We start from the raw sequence: 16,937 nt of genomic DNA, 5'->3' as shown, positions 1-16,937 counted from the left end.
TGATAGGGCAGCACGGTGGCATAGTGGTTAGCACTGTTGCCTCACAGCGCCAGGGACCCGGGTTCGAATCCGGCCTCGGGCGACTGTCTGTGTGGAGTTTGCACATTCTCCCCGTGTTTGCGTGGGTTTACTCCGGGTGCTCCGGTTTCCTCCCACAGTCCAAAGATGTGCAGGTTAGGTTGATTGGCTATGATAAATTGACCCTTAATGTTGGGGGGATTAAATACGTGGGGTTATGGGGATAGGGTGGGATATGTGTTGGTGTAGGGGTTACAGGGATCGGGTGGGATATGTGTCGGTGCAGGCTCGATGGGCTGAAATGGCCTCTATCTGCACTGTGGGGTTTCTGTGATTCTGTGATTTCCCCCCCCAGTTATTTTTGAATCTGGCTGTCATTTATTCAAACCCTCAACTGGCAGAGGACTACATGTTTGCCTGAGTTGAGAGAATCTTTGGAACACCCAAGCCAGGTTAGTTCAGCCTTTGCAATGGTGAAAAATATAAGGGAGAAAACTCACTGGGTAGATAAATGCCCGTTCAACATTTAGTGTCGAGATTGTGACCTTTCATTCTTTTTCTTTCCAGGAGTCAGAGTGTAATTTCTGCTCGAAATATATATGCATTATATCACTATTATTTATTTACTTGTTCATCTTTTGTTCAATAAATTCTTGATAGTTTAAGTCCAGGAGGAAGTCTGATTCTGTGATATATGACTGCTTGTTGAAGACATGTGAAAAATCGTGTGGTGGCATGGTATCGTTCCAGCAGCTAAGATCATTATCAGAAAGGGTTGGCTGTTTGTTTATATTGGTCAGTCATATTATAGAAAGCTTGTCCAGACATCTAGGCTACTGATAGCATCGCTGGAAACAACTCAGCTAACCCAGTGCAGACTGGAAACCGAACCTCGGCTTCCTCGCCCCATTTAATTATTTTTGTATTTGTTAGGGACTGAAAATCTCACACCTGGGACCTGCTCCCTGTGGTTACATCTGTTTATACACTGTATGGATAGATCTGTATTTTTGTGTACAACCATGAATGTTTTTCGATGCTTTGGCAACATAAGATGTACCTTGTCATGCCAATAAAGCGATTTGAATTGAATTGAATTGAATATATCAGATGACCGCTAATAGTAGATGAAAGGGTTTGGAGTCACTTTTAGTATTCTACTTGCAACACCCTCTGTTCCATATATGTATAATAATCTTGTGGTTATCTTGATATAAAATCTTGAGCAAATGCACGTTGAAAGGGAAATAAAGACTGGTTTCCAAAATTAATCTGGAACAGAATTTAGCAGAATGCTAAAGCAGTGTAAATATCTGTGCGCCGCCCAGCTCTCTGCTTCCGACTGATCCGAGAGTAACCACCCGCTGTTACTACTTAATATACATTGGGCAATTTCCTGTTTGTGAGACTCTGGGACATTGACGTTCAGCGCAGCCCGAGTGGTAACTCTACGGGCCACCGTTAAATCCTCATTGATTTCCGGCTAGAAATTTAAGTGTCTGCAAGTTTCACTTTCTCTGAAGTTTACTCGGAGCCTGCGTTTTTGTGGCGGCCGGGCTCTTTCCCTGGGCTCAGTGTGCGTGGTTCCGGGTGAGTATCCGGAGGGCAGGTGATGAGAGGCAATTCTTTTGGCGTGGAGCTCATTCCCAGGAATGAGAGTGGGATGGGTGGGAAAGGAGCAGGGAACTGGGGATTGGAGTTGGGACTGGGGACGTGGGATTGCTCTAATGCCGGGCTTAGAGGCGCCAGGGTTGAGGATTGAGGCGGTCATGAGGACTTGCAACTGAGAACATTTCAGTAATGAACCTGGGAGAGAGGGGACTGGATTGGGATTGCAGGGCGAGGGGGGGTCTCTCGGTGATTGACAGCTGTCACTCAGTCTCCTGGGGTCCGCAATGTTATTCCCATCGCTGCATCTTTTGGTTTGAAGCTAGCGAGTGCTGCGGAGCCCCGGAACCTGGGGTGAGAGGAATCATTCTTTTTTGCTTTGTATAGTCAAAACTACATGGGGGAGTGGCATTTTTTGAGGTTGGACTTGTCCGCTTTAAAAGAAGAAAGTGCTTTTTTTATATTAAAGGATTATGATGTAGTAAAACTGTATGGAAAGGTCTGAAGGAGTACTTCAAATTGAAGTGTGGGATAAGGAGTGCAGGATCAGACTAGCGAAAGACCCAGTGGCCCGAATTTTGCCGACAGCGGCGAAGTGACGGCGCTCGCCGCTGGCCTCGAAGAAAGCTGCTCACAAAGATCTAGCAATCTCTGGGGTGTGAATTTCAGCTCTCCCGACCTGAATTCCAAGCTGGCTTCAAGTCCAGGGGATCTCCTGCATCCAGCAACAGCGATGTCAGCAAGCTGGCTAAGCAGCCAATCACATTGAAGAATTCTCAGACAGCAAACCAGGAAGTAAAATACACTGTTTTCCCTTCACCCTTTTAATCATTTTAGAGAGCGAAATAAAGATTCACATGGGATTACGGTAGAAGCAGAAATATAAACAAACTTAAAACCGTGGAATTTTTAAAATTTGACATTCTACAAATATAAAATTAGTTTTTCAGAGTCGGACCAGTTGTTTAGCAAAAATTATGACTCAGTACGCCATTAAAAACCCAGTTACACCTCATTCAACAAGGCTTCACTTTTTTTTAAAGTGATATTACAGGGTAAAAGCTTAAGTTCTCGTCCGTTCAGTGATTTCTCAAAGAATCACTGATGGCGATGTCTGGATTTCTGCGTTTATCTGCGCGCACGCACCAGCTCCAGAAGTTGCCGTCAGTTTCAGAAGGGTAATGACGGCGAATGCTGACAGTTTCACCACCATTACCCACTGCAAAATCCAGGCATATAGAACTAATGCCGGGAAGTTCTCTTCACACGGAGAGGGGACGAGTGAAATTGACCTGGGGCACTATAGTGGGTCGATAAAGTGGGATTGACCTGGGGCACTAGAATCGTTCAATAAAGTGGGATTGGGGGGAAACTGCAAGTTCTTCCGGGATGAGCTTCCTCATTCCAATCAGTCTTGTAATGGGGGAAAAGTGACTCTTTTGCCGCAACATGTCTCGCACAAGTGAAGCAACAAGCCATTGTGTTTGTAACTTGAAGTTGTGTTACCAAATACTTTTTGATGAATATGGTTCCTTTTTTTTTAGAAATTATTTCAGTAGAAAATAAATGGCATCACCAGATACTTTTTTCTTTTGAAATTCCAACTATCCTGTGGTTCTTAATCTGTGTTTGAAAGTTTCTTTTACTGGTGCAATTACTGATGTTGCTCTGGTATCCAATGATGATCGGGCATGTAGTGTAACCACCTCAAATCGCACAACAGTTGAGCAAAACCCAGAACCATGTGGTTTTGTTCTTCTGCTGCAGGTCCTCTATTTTCTTGATTGCACCCCATAACATATTGTATGATAACGGTGCATTGGTGTGCATTGCACTGTGCCAGGACACCCATGTACCCACCATAGAACGCCATAGCACAAAAATCTAGGCTGACACTCCAGTGAGTGCTGAGGGAGCGCTGCTCTGTCAGAGGTGTGCCGTCTCTCGGATGAGATGTTAAACTGAGGCCCCATCTGCTCTCTCAGGTGGACGTAAAAGATCCCAAGGCACTATTTCAAAGAAGAGCAGGGGAGTTATCCGTGGTGTCCTGGTCAATATTTATCCCTCAATCAACATCAATTATAAAAAAAACCCAGATTATCTGGTCATTATCACATTGCTGTTTGTGGGAGCTTGCTGTGCGCAAATTGGCTGCCGCGTGTCCTACATTACAACAATGACTCCACTTCAAAAGTACTTCATTGGCTGTAAAGCGCATTGGGATGTCCTGAGGTAGTGAAAGGCGCTATATAAATGCAAGACTTTCTTTTATTTTCAAAATAGGGCCAGTATTACTATCCAGACATGAGGATTTGGAACCGAGAATCAATACCCTAGCCCCAACCCCGCCATAAGCCATAAATACAACTGGAGCATTGGAAAGCACTAGTTCCCTCCAATAGGTGTTGATAATCTACCGCCTCATCTGGAGGTGAGCCGGATAGTTCCGAATGGTCCTGGTTCCTGGGTGGTGCTGTATTAGCTGCTAGTTGAGGACCGGCAGTTTCCCCTGAGGATTGCTATTCATAAACCTTGTGTTTTGTCGTTAGGTGTGATACCGCCCCATTATTGAAGGCAGCCTGATCCTCACTAGTTAGGCCACGACATGGAGAATGGCCACTTGAGCAAGATCTTGGCGTGTTGTTGATATCCAGCAAGGGTTGTCGGTACCTGTGGGACAGCAAGGCAGTAAGATAGACCCACAAAACCTAGAGGGCAGCATTTGACCGCTGTCGTAACTTCAACCACAACCTAGGCCGGTGATTTTTCTCTTTTTCCTTAGCTTCAGGATGAGTGTGAAAGTAGAGCCCCGAGGAATCCACGTTGACCAGTCCGAACTGATGTGTCAAGATAACTGTGGTTACTATGGAAATCCGGCCTGGCAGGGCTACTGCTCGAAGTGCTGGAGGGCACAGAATCGTAGGAGACAGCAGCAGCAGCAGCATGATGAGGAGCTGCTGAATAAAGGGTAGGTTTGTATCTGGGCAGTGGGCCTCATGCAGAACCAGGTGACAATGACTTAAACGCAGGCAAGATTAAAACATTTTATATTACTGCTGATCAGCGTGCAGCGTTGTGCTGTGAACTTGTGTTTATAAGAACAGGAGTCGGCCATTCGGCCCCTTGAGCCTGCTCTGCCATTCAACAAGATCATGGCTGATCTTCTACCTCATCTCCACTTTCCTGAACTATTCCCATATCCCTTGATTCCCTTAATATTCAAAAATCTATCAATCTCTGTCTTGAATATACTCAACGACTGAGCCTCCACAGCCCTCTGGGGTAGAGAATTCCAAAGATTCACCACCCTCAGTGAAGACATTTCTCCTCATCTCAGTCCTAAATAGCCGACCCCTTATTCTGAGACTGTGACCCCTGATTCTAGACTCCCCAGCCAGGGGAAACATCCTCCCAGCATCTACCCTGTCAAGCCTTGTAAGAATTTTGTATGTTTCAATGAGATCACCTCTCATTCTTCTAAACCCTAGAGAATATAGGCCTAGTCTACTCGATCTCTCCTCATCGGACAATCCCCCCATCCCAGGAACCAGTCTGGTGACCCTTCGTTGCACTCCCTCTACGACAAGTGTATCCTTCCTTAGGTATTGGGACCTAGACTGAGATTAAGTCACTCATTTTGCACAGCTAGCAAACAGAGGGGTATCTCTAAAGTTTGAATTGGAGTTAAACCCAGTCCCAGAAGTGTGAGGACTAAACCGTCAGCACAGTCCAGCCTCTTCCCTCCCACTGAAAGTGGCTTTTGATGAGATCAAAACTTATTTCAGATCTACTGATTCTATGAATTACTCCGGTTACGTGGAGCTTGGATGAAGCTTGCTGAAGTAGCTGGCAGTGGGTGTGACAAAATGGAACATTTTGACAATGGAATGCTTTTATCTGTGGTATATTTTAATTCTTTCACTTCTCTTTGCCACAGGATATGCAAAGCTTTTAAGCCACAGTTCGCTTAACAGAAAAAGGACAGCCTATTTGATAGACGACAATACAGAACGCAGTCAGGTTGTCTAAGGGCATTAATGGGACATGCAATGTAACTGGTAATTCTGTGACCGATTGCCTGGTCTATTGAATTCCAAACTTGATGATGTCCGCAGTGATCAGATGGATCTTTTAAAGAATTTTGATTTGCAGCTCTGAGATACCAGGACACACATGCCTTTTTGTTCAGGATTTCTTCAAAGGAATCTGGAGCTATATCTTTGGAGCTTATAGTATTGCACCAAGTCAGCAGTCATTCTGAAGCCAATAATAACGGGAAGGCCAGAAACTGTGGGACAACAAACAGCCATGGATGGGGACTGTGTTTTATGGGTCAATTTTAGCTCCTGTTATTCCTAGAAGACCAAAAAGTATAGTTAATGTAAATTTACTAGTTACATTTAATACTGGTCATTTATCTGTTTACTGTTCAACAAATTGGGTAGTTTGAAGCCCAAGCCACACTCTGATGGTATTTATTCTTTCTTCCACCTTTCCGAAGTTTGGAAAACCAGGTGGTAGGATGTAATGTATTAGATGTTGGGGCAGTGAAGGACCAACCTTTGCTATAGGGAGCGCAGACTCCCCTACGGGAGTGATCCGTGTTACTGGACCTGAGGGAAAATATTTAGTCAAATGTAACAGTGGGTTACGTGGAGACTTTAGCACATAACTTAAACATGTCCAGTGCATTGTGTATATTTTCTTTCAAATGTATTTTTGCAAATATTCTTTTTGAGGTTGCTAATTATTTTGACCACCCTGTAAAGGGGAAGGTTATGCTTAAGAGGCTGCACTTTGATGTGTTTCTCTTATGTATCTTTTTGAGGAAAGCTTATAAAACTACATTAGTTCCTTCAACGTGTGACAAAAATCTAATGTGATTCAATGACGCCAGCTGTGGGGAACTCCATTGAGTGCTTTCACTTCCTGTTGTTATTCTAGTTTGAGTTTTTTCCAAACCAGCTTTGTATATATGTGTGTGTGTCTTATATACTTGTTTCCTGTGGTAGTAAAGGACACGCTGGACTATGAAGCTTACTAGGCAGCGCTCTTGCTCCCAAGTTCAGAGAGCGCACAGCGCTCTCACTGCTGATGTCATGCATGTTGGTAGGACCAACACAGAATACACTCTCATTTAAAAAAATGTATTTATTCATTCTTGAGGTGAAGGCAAGGCCAGCATTTATTGCCCATCCCTAGCTGCCCTTGAGAAGGTGGTGGTGAGCCGCCTTCCTGAACTGCTGCAGTCCATGTGGTGAAGGTACTCCCACAGTGGTGTTAGGGCAGGAGTTCCAGGATTTTGACCCAGCGACGATGAAGGATTGGTGATATATTTCCAAGTCAGGATGGTGTGTGACTTGGAGGGGAACTTGGAGGTGGTGGTGTTCCCATACGCCTGCTGCCCTTGTCCTTCTAGGTGGTAGAGGTCGCGGGTTTGGGAGGTGCTGCCGAAGAAGCCTTGGCGAGTTGCTGCAGTGCATCTTGTAGATGGTACACACTGCAGCCACGGTACGCCGGTGGTGGAGGGAGTGAATGTTTAATGTGGTAGATGGGGTGCCAATCAAGCGGGCTGCTTTGTCTTGGATGCTATCGAGCTTCTTGAGTGTTGTTAGAGATGGACCCATCCAGGCAAGTGGAGAGTATTCCATCACACTCCTGACTTGTGCCTTGTAGATGGTGGAAAGGCTTTGGGGAGTCAGGAGGTGAGTCACTCACAGCAGAATACCCAGCCTCTGACCTGCTGTTTTTGCCACAGTATTTGTGGCTGGTCCAGTTAAGTTTCTGGTCAATGATGATACCCAGGGTGGTGTTGGTGGGGGATTCGGCGATTGTAGTCCCATTGAATGTCAAGGGGAGGTGCTTAGTCTTTCTTGTTGGAGATGGTCATTGCATGGCATTTGTGTGCGCAAATGTTGCTTTTTTTTATTCGTTCCTGGGAGGTGGGTGTCGCTGGCAAGGCCAGCATTTATTGCCTCTGACCTGCTCTTGCTGCCACAGTATTTATGTGGCTAGTCCAGTTAAGTTTCTGGTCAATGGTGACCTCCAGGATGATGGATGATCTGAATTGATCACTGCCTGATGTACCAAGCAATGTGATGGGTAGGATCCTCTGCATCTGTGCTTCACTCCATGACGAGTGAGCAATGACAAGAGGCCTGGCTAGACCTCCCAAGGGCTAAACAGCTCTTGTGCATCTTGCGGGTAGTCAGTCACTCTATAGGAATTGAGCTGCTGGCATTTGGGGACTAGAGAAGAAGTAGCTGGTGCCACTGCTGAAAGCTTAGGGTGTCGGTGATGTGATTTGGGTGGTCAGCTGCACTGCAAGTGTCAGAGTAATAATTACACAAGGCACGATGTCAATGCCACGGTAACAGCAGTGCAACCACGCGGCAGACCGACAGAAACAGTAGAATCAAGGACCTACTTGCAAGTTTGTTGGTTATATTGAAAGAGGAAATCATTCTTTGGGCAAGTCCCCTCGCTGACGGATGCTTATCCACGCATTTCCTCCTTGTACCATCACCAGTGTGTGCTTTCCCAGTGTCAATCCCCTCCCCTCGCTGTGCCCAGGGCCGGAGCTCTCCACAGGTTGGAGCAGTCGGATCAACCGGTAGGTTTTGCCATGAACTTTCCGCACCATCATTCAGGGATTCGGGGTTAGCTGGATCCTGCTACTGGAATGACTTTTAAACTACTTTTACCGTGATGATTTTCCGCCTATTTTATTACAACGTTAATAAAAGAAGAGGAATATTGGTCGGGCAGCTAAGTAACAGAATAGCAGGAAGTGTGAAATAGGTGATTTTTGTTTCCGCTTTGAGCAAAGCCACAGCAGATGAAGAGGTTTACTGTGAGCTAGATCTACACCGAGCTTGGCTTTTCAATCTGGGGGATTCTGGTCTCCGTCAGTCAGGGCTTGGTCGTGTTCTGTTCAAATTTCGAACTCTTTCGAACTTTTTCTAATTTGCAGTTTCACCAACAGTAAACGAGGCCGTTTTGTTCTGTTTTTAGGATGGAGTGTGAAGGACCCACAAGCTCGCTGTTTGCAGGGGCCACGAGCATGTTTGCAAAGATGAGCAAGATGAAGAGGAGACGGGCGAAGAGGCCAAAATTGATCGGTTTTACACAGTTTATCTGGAAAACAGCACCAAGACAAGGTATGGACCAACAAACAACTTGCATTTATATAGCGCCTTTAACGCAGTAAAATGTCCCAAGGCGCTTCACCGGGGCATAAGCAGACAAAATTTGACACCGAGCCACACGAGGAGATATTAGGACTGGTGAGCAAAAGCTTGGTCAAAGAGGTAGGTTTTAAGGAGCATCTTAAATGAGGAGAAAGAGGTTTAGGGAGGGAATTCCAGAGTTTAGGGCAAGAAGGTTGTGTGCCTCCTCCTCCAACGCAGTTCCTATTCAGCTTGCTGTTCCCTTCAGTAAGGAGAATCTGCAGAAGGGGTCTCGGGGGTATCTATAGCTCGCCAGTGGCACTATGGAGCCTCTCTGTGAGGCATTCTGGTGTCGTGCAGACAGACTTGTTCAACAATTACACTGGCCTGTTTCTGTGCCGTATATCCTTTCAGCCCAACCAGTCCATGCCGGCGATTATGCTCCACTCGAGCCTCCTCCTATCTTTTCTCCTCTAAATCTATCAGCATAACCCTCTATTCCCTTCTCCCTCATATGCTTATCTAGCTTCCCTTTAAATGTATCTATACTATTTGCCTCAACCACTCCCTGCGATAGCGAGTTCCACATTCTCACCACTCTTTGGGTAAAGAAGCTTCTTCTGAATTCCCTATTTGATTTCTTGGTGACTATTGTATATTGATGGCTTCTAGTTTTGCTCTTCCCCATAAGAGGGAACTCTCTCTCTCTGTCTAAAATTATGAAAGGCTTTGATAGAGTAAAGACCTCTATTAGGTCACCCCACAGCCTTCTCTTTTTTAAGAGAAAAGAGACCCAGCCTGTTCCTCCTTTCCTGATGGGTATACCCTCGCATTTCTGGTATCATGCTTGTAAATCTTTTTTGCACCCTCTCCAGTGCCTCTATATCCTTTTGGATATATGGCGACCAGAATTGTACACAGTATTCCAAGTGTGGTCTAACCAAGGTTCGATACAAGTTTAGTATAACCTCTACTTTTCAATTCTATCCCTCTAGAAATAAACCCCAGTGCTTGGTTTGCTTTTTTATGGCCTTATTAACCTGTGTCGCTACTTTTAGTGATGTGTATTGGTACTCCGAGATCCCTTTGCTCTTCTACCCCATTTAGATTCTTCCTTTCCAAGTAACAAGTGACCTCCTTAATTTTTCTACCAAAATGTAATACCTCACATTTATCTGTGTTGAAATTCATTTGCCAATTATATGCCCATTCTGCCAGTTTATTAATATCTTCTTGTGATTTGTTGCAGTCCTCCTCAGTATTGACTATTCTTCCCCCCCCCCCCCCCCAATTTGTTGTCATCCGCAAATTTAGAAATTGTGTTTTTGATTCCAAAGTCTAAATCGTTAATATAAATTGTGAACAACAGTGGTTCCAGCACTGATCTTTGTGGGACCCCACATTCCACCTGCTGCAACTCTGACTAGCTACCCTTTACTCCTACTCTCTGCTTTCTGTCTTGAAACCAGTTAGCTATCCATTCTGCTACTTATCCCGACTCCGAATTCTCTGACCTTATCCGTTAAGTCTTTTATGTGGTACCTTATCGAAGGCCTTTTGGAAATCTAGATAATTTATATCTACTGCATCACCCTTGTCTACTCTCTCTGTTACCTCTTCAAAGAATTCAATGAGGTTGGTCAAGCAAGACTTTCCCTTTTGAAATCCATGCTTCATGGGTGTCTGGTCGGTTTAAATGCCTCAAACAGCCCTAGGATCAGAGCTGTGACTTGTGAAACAACACTGCTCACAGTTATAAGGGCTGCTTCTGAAAGCCTTTCATTTTAACACCCCCCCCCCCCCCCCAACACAATTTTGTTCCCTCACCTGAAGGTGACAGTTTTTCACTCTCGCCTCCGAGTCAGAAGATTGTGTATTCGAGAGCCCCGAGCACATAATCCATGCTGACGCTTCAGTGTCAGACTTAAGTCTTTCATATGAGACGTTAAACCGAGGCCCCATTTGGCCCCTTTGAGGTGTTCATAAAAGATCTCGCAGCACTATTCAAAGAGCAAGGGAGTGCTCCTGGCCACCATTTCTCCTTAAACCAACACCACTAAAACAGATTATCTGGTTCTTTATCTCACTGCTGTTTATGGGACCGTGCTGAGCGCAAATTGACTGCCATGTTTCCCAAGCATTTATAATATTGACCACACTTCAATAGTACTGCATTGGCTGTGAAGCTCTTCGGGACATCCTGAGGAAACATAGGAGATAGGAGCAGGAGTAGGCCATTCGGCCCCTCGAGCCTGCTCCGCCATTCAATGAGATCATGGCTGATCATCCAAACTCAGTACCCTATCCCTGCCTTCTCCCCATATCCCTTGATCCCTTTAGCCTTAAGAAATATATCTAACTCCTTCTTGAATATATTTAATGAATTGGCCTCTACTGCCTTCTTTGGCAGAGAATTCCACAGGTTCACCACTCTCTGGGTGAAGAAATTCCTCCTCATCTCTGTCCTAAATGGCTTACCCCTTATCCTTAGACTGTGACCCCTGGTTCTGGACTCCCCGACCATCGGGAACATCCTTCCTGCATCTAGTCTATCTAGTCCTGTTAGAATTTTATAAGTTTCAATGAGATCCCCTCTCATTCTTCTAAACTCCAGTGAGCATAAGCCCAATCGACCCAATCTCTCCTCATACGTCATTCCTGCCATCCCAGGTATCAGCCTGGTGAATCTTCGCTGCACTCCCTCCATGGCAAGAACATCCTTCCTCAGATAAGGCGACCAAAACTGCACACAATACTCAAGGTGTGGTCTCACCAAGGCCCTGTACAACTGCAGCAAGACATCCTTGTTCCTGTACTCGAACCCTCTCGCTACGAAGGCCAACATACCATTTGCCTTCTTAACCGTCTGCTGCACCTGCATGCTTACCTTCAGCGACTGGTGCACAAGGACACCCAGGTCTCGTTGCACTTCCCCTTCTCCCAATCTATTGCCGTTCAGATAATAATCTGCCTTCCTGTTTTTGACACCAAAGTGGATAACCTCGCATTTATCCATGTTATATTGCACCTGCCATGCTTCTGCCCAATTACCCAACCTGTCCAAATCATACTGGAGTTTCTCAGCATCCTCCTCACAGCACACGCACCCATCCAGCTTTGTGTCGTTTGCAAACTTGGAGATATTACATCTAGTTCCCTTGTCTAGATCATTAATATATATTGTGAATAGCTGGGGTCCAAGGACCGATCCCTGCGGTACCCCACTAGTTAGTCACTATCTGCCACTCGGAAAAAGACCTGTTTATTCCAACTCTCTGCTTTCTGTCTGCCAACCAGTTCTCTATCCAAGTCAATACCTTGCCCCCAATCCCATGTGCCTTAACTTTACACGCGGGAAGTGAGAGGCGCTATAGAAATGCAATTTCCTTCCTTCGTTCCAGTACATTCCCCTAAGGGCATTCTTTGTGTGAGTGCTAAAAGGCTATTTAACTGTAGGTAACATCACAGTGAACCTTGTTCTGTCCTCTCTCTTGTGATGTTCCTCTCCCTTTGTAGGGGGTCACTGGCGATCAGGGGCAGGATACCTGGCTGTTTTTCAGGCCCCCTCTGCAGCCCAGATGTACTCGAGCCAACAGTTGTGCCTCCGCTAACTGCGCAGACTGAGGAACTCATTAAGTTGCATTCAAAACGTTGCTGTTCTCCGATTAGCCAGAAGTGCAGGCCTGGTTGTCTAGGCTACCAATTCAGTTGCAGCAAGTCCAGGTTGCACACTGCTCTGGGCGTGTGTTGAAACTGTGTTTTGCTGCCAGCGCTCGGCTCTGGATAGGGCAGTGTGCCAAACCGTCACAGAATGGTGTAGCCAGGTTATGTTCTCTCATTTTGGACTTCAAAGAAAAGATATTTTAGCACGTGTTGATGTATTCAAAAAATTAAAGTGCCTTTCCCCCCTGCTAAGAAATCCCTGCTTACTGTACCTGCTGCTTACCTTAGAGACCCAGGATCTACCAACCATGAGCCCACAGACATCCACACAGGTGCAATCTGGAGATTTCACTGACTTTCTGAAATCGCTGCAGAAACCGTCCGTTCAGATCATCCAGAAACGCTGCCATCGATTCATTGAGCATCTGCAGGCGAGACAGGTAATGAGGCACTCTGTCAATCACTGTCTCTGGCTCAGTCAATCAGTCTCTCCGACTGCCAGTCTACCTGCTTCTCTTTCTCTCCGCTCACTTCTGTTTTCCCTTCACCTTTCTCTCCCCCCCCCTCCACCGTGTGCACCATTCTGTGGCCGAGGGGAAACTGTTGAGGTGCCTCCCCTTGAGGTCACGTCCATTTGTCTCTTTAAACAGCACGTTTAAATCAACACACCAGGTAAATATGGTGGGGTACAAAAGCAAAATACTGCGGATGCTGGATGTTATGTATTGTGTGTTCTCCTCCCACCTGTGGTGGCGCTGTCACAGCAGATAAATGGTTGGGTGTTCTCTTGGTTAAGTTTAGCTCTCTTTGTTCGGAATTTTCCAGAACTTCCTGTCCTTCCTGAATAAAGCACTTTATGTTTGAAGTTCTGAGTCCTAAAGTGTGTCTAGGTAGAAAGGTACCGACACAACAAGTGGCGACGAGGATCGGATGAATCTGCGTTGTGGGAACTTTCTTGTTTTCAACTACAAAACACTCGGAACAGAGATTGCAGCATCACATTAACATTACGGCAGTGAGTAAACAGAAATTTTAATTTGAAACGTGAGATGGCTACTATATTAGGAAACATCGGTGATTTTGATGAAAATGTGGAGCAATGGAGCGCATATACGGAACATTTTGACTATTTTGTATTGGTGAATGCGGTGGCAAACGAAAAGGTCGTGCCTACCTTTTTGAGTGTAATGGGACGGAAGACATTCAATTTACTGTGCAGCCAGATAAGCCAGGAACTAAAACATATAAGCAACTAGTGGAAATTCTTGGAGCACATTTTTCACCAAAACCCCTGGTTATTGCTGAGAGATTTAGATTTCACAAACAGAATCAAGAGGAGGGGGAATCAGTGACGATGTTTATTGCTGCTTTAAAAAGGTTGTCAGAACACTGCGAGTTCAAGGAGGTGCTGAAGGACACCATTAGAGACAGACTCGTGTGTGGTCTGCAAAATGCAGCCACACAGAAGCACCTTCTTACTGAGGACAACCTTACTCTTGAAAAGGCCATTGAAGTTAGTGTCTCCATGGAGATGGCGGAAAAGGAGGCTCACCAGTTGAGTTCAACAGGGAGAGTTCACAAGGTGTCGTCTGAGCCTAAAGGTGCGCGGAATGGCACATGTTACCGTTGTGGGAAAACGGGCCATCACGCTAATGACTGCTGGTGTACGGAGCTGGAATGCCGAAATTGTGGCAAAAAGGGTCACATTGAATGCGCCTGTAGAGGTAAAAAAAAGAACAGACAGAGTTGGGAAGCATGAAAGCAAAATGTCTGTATTTGGACAAGAGAGGAAAAGGAGTGTTCATTCAGTGCAGTATGATGGAACAAGCAAAACAGAGGGGAGCGACACCTCTGAGGAGGAAGAGGTGCACATACTGATGGTTGCAGGTGGTTCAAATGGCTACTGGGTATCACCACTGGTGGAGGGACAATCAGTGCGGATGGAGATGGGCACGGGCGCGGCTGTGTCCCTTGTTTCAGACACTGTCTACAACAAAATGCTAAAGCATCTTACCCTTCAGCCAACAAACATTGTGCTAAAGATGTATACCGGCAAACCTGTGGCCATGAGAGGCGCCATTGAGGTGACAGTTAAATTGAACGGACAGACTGCGGAACTGCCACTATGTGGGAAAGGGAAATTGCCCATCTCTACTGGGACGTGCGTGGCTAGAGAAAATCACACTGGACTGGCCTGCGGTCCGCATGATGTCAAAAGGGGAGTCAGGTCTGACTGCAGTGTTAAACAAACATGCAGAACTCTTCAATGGGGAACTTGGGAGCATGAAAAAGATCAGCATGAGACTGGACATTAAACCTGACAGCAAGCCGAAGTTTCACAAAGCCTGACCTGTACCCTATGCAATTAGGCCAAAAGTTGAGGCTAACTTGGAGGCCTTAGTCAAGAATGGAGTCCTGGAGCCTGTGAGCGTGAGCAAATGGGCCACACCCATTGTTCCTGTCCTGAAAAAGGATGGATCTGTTCGAATCTGCGGGGATTTTAAAGTGACTATTAACCCGGTGCTGTCTGCGGAACAGTACCCTCTTCCCCTCATTGATGATCTTTTTACGGGCCTGGCCGGAGGGCAAAAGTTCAGCAAAATAGACTTATGCCAGGCTTATCTACAAATGCATATCGATGACAAATCAAAGGAGCTGCTGACAATTGTGACACACAAGGGGCTATACAGGTACTGCCGCCTTCCGTTTGGAATTACGTCGGCCCCTGCTCTATTCCAAAGGGCAATGGATCAGATTTTGAGTGGACTGCCAGGAGTCCAGTGCTACCTGGACGACATCCTTGTCACTGGGACAAATGAGGAGGATCATCTTCTGAACTTGGATGCGACACTACAACGACTGAAAGAGTACGGACTCAGAGTTCATAAAGACAAATGTGAATTCTTTCAGTCTTCAGTTGAGTACTTGGGGCATGTGATTGACGCTACTGGCCTGCATAAGGCGCCGCCAAAGGTCAAGGCGATCGTGGAGGCCCCAGCACCCCAGAATGTGAGCCAGTTACGTTCATTTCTGGGGCTACTTAACTACTATGGGAAGTTTATTCCAGACTTAGCAACATTGCTGAAGCCGTTACATCAGTTGCTATGTCAAGGCAAAACATGGAAATGGACTGAACTGTGCAACGAAGCTTTCGCCCAAGCAAAGAAAGCATTGCTGAAATCGGAGGTCCTGACACACTTCGACCCAAAACTACCCGTGCAGCTAGCATGTGATGCGTAACCATATGGTGTGGGAGCAGTCATATCCCACATCATGCCCTCTGGTGAAGAGAAACCTATCGCCTTTGAACCAAGCCCGCACCTTGAACAAAGCCGAGAGTAACTATGCACAGATTGAGCGCGAGGCCTTGGGAATCGTTTTTGGAATTCGAAAATTTCATCAGTACCTGTTTGGGAGAAGGTTCACACTCCTGACGGACCACCGTCCATTGACTTCAATCTTCGGGCCCCACACCAGAATTCCGTCTCTTGCTGCAAGCAGGATGCAAAGTGGGCTTTACTGTTGTCAGGACACACATACGACATCAAATATCGCAAATCAGACTTGCATGGCTGTCCTTGCCTGTTACTCCCCCAGAGCCTCGTTGGATAGACATCTTCTACTTTAGACAAGTGGAGGGAGCACCTGTCACGGCAGTTCAGGTGCGAAGGTACACCCGCAACGATCCAGTCCTGTCTGAGGTAATGGACAATGTCATTCGAGGGCGAGCTATAGGAGATTCTCCTAGTTTGAAACCTTACGTTTCAAAAAGAAATGAGCTCTCCGTCGAGGCAGGTTGTCTTCGTTGGGGACGCCGTGTCATCATTCCGCCACCTCTAAGGGAACCTATACTGCAACAACTTCATACAGGCCACAGTGGGATGGTTCGGATGAAGGAAATGGCAAGAAGCTACTTCTGGTGGCCAGGTCTTGATGGAAATATTGAGGAGAAAGCCAAAACATGTTCCCCATGTCAAAGGATCTGGAATGTTCCACAGCTGGCAACCCTACACCCCTGGGATTGGCCTGCAGAAGTGTGGCAGCGAGTACATGTGGACTTCGCCGGTCCTTTCGAAGAGAAGATGTTTATGGTGGTTGTGGACGCTCGTAGCAAGTGGCCGGAGGTCGCTGTGATGAGGTCTACCACAGCAGAGAAAACAATTGAGAAACTTGGTGAGATGTTCAGCCATTATGGCTCACCGGAACAACTCGTAAGTGACAACGGTCCACAATTTGTATCACAAAAGTTTGCAACCTTCCTGCATGTGAATGGTGTCCAACACATCAGGTCTGCGCCCTATCATCCCTCTACGAACGGCCTGGCAGAAAGGTTCGTGCAAACTTTGAAGCACGCCTTGAAGGCATCGCAAGGTCAGGGTTCCATCCACCAACGTCTGAACAGCTTCCTGTTGTCCTACAGGAACGAGCCGCATGCCACAACCAAAACTTCCCCCGCTTCGCTCACGATGAAGAGGCAGT

At 46.2% G+C, this 16,937-nt stretch overlaps 1 protein-coding gene across 2 annotated transcripts in view; it reads left to right on the top strand.

Moving 5' to 3' along the window:
* The first annotated feature begins 416 nt into the window (after positions 1 to 416).
* The window catches only part of LOC147104218 (rab5 GDP/GTP exchange factor-like), a 30,695-nt gene continuing 14,174 nt past the window's right edge, over positions 417 to 16,937 (top strand). Inside the window, exons 1-4 of one of the 2 annotated variants that reach the window (XM_085961381.1) lie at positions 417 to 1,608; positions 4,176 to 4,594; positions 8,641 to 8,786; positions 12,747 to 12,898. In XM_085961381.1, the coding sequence (XP_085817507.1) occupies positions 4,416 to 4,594; positions 8,641 to 8,786; positions 12,747 to 12,898 (477 nt within the window). In that variant the 5' untranslated portion in view covers positions 417 to 1,608; positions 4,176 to 4,415. The remainder of the gene's footprint in view (positions 1,609 to 4,175; positions 4,595 to 8,640; positions 8,787 to 12,746; positions 12,899 to 16,937) is intronic. The other variant, XM_085961380.1, reaches the window with a different exon arrangement.

The sequence above is a fragment of the Somniosus microcephalus genome, chromosome 19 (assembly GCF_052327205.1).
Source record: "Somniosus microcephalus isolate GS21.2 chromosome 19, FLI_Smic_1.0, whole genome shotgun sequence".
In the NCBI taxonomy this organism is placed as follows: Eukaryota; Metazoa; Chordata; class Chondrichthyes; order Squaliformes; family Somniosidae; genus Somniosus; species Somniosus microcephalus.
This window is presented reverse-complemented; position numbering and strand designations above follow the sequence as displayed.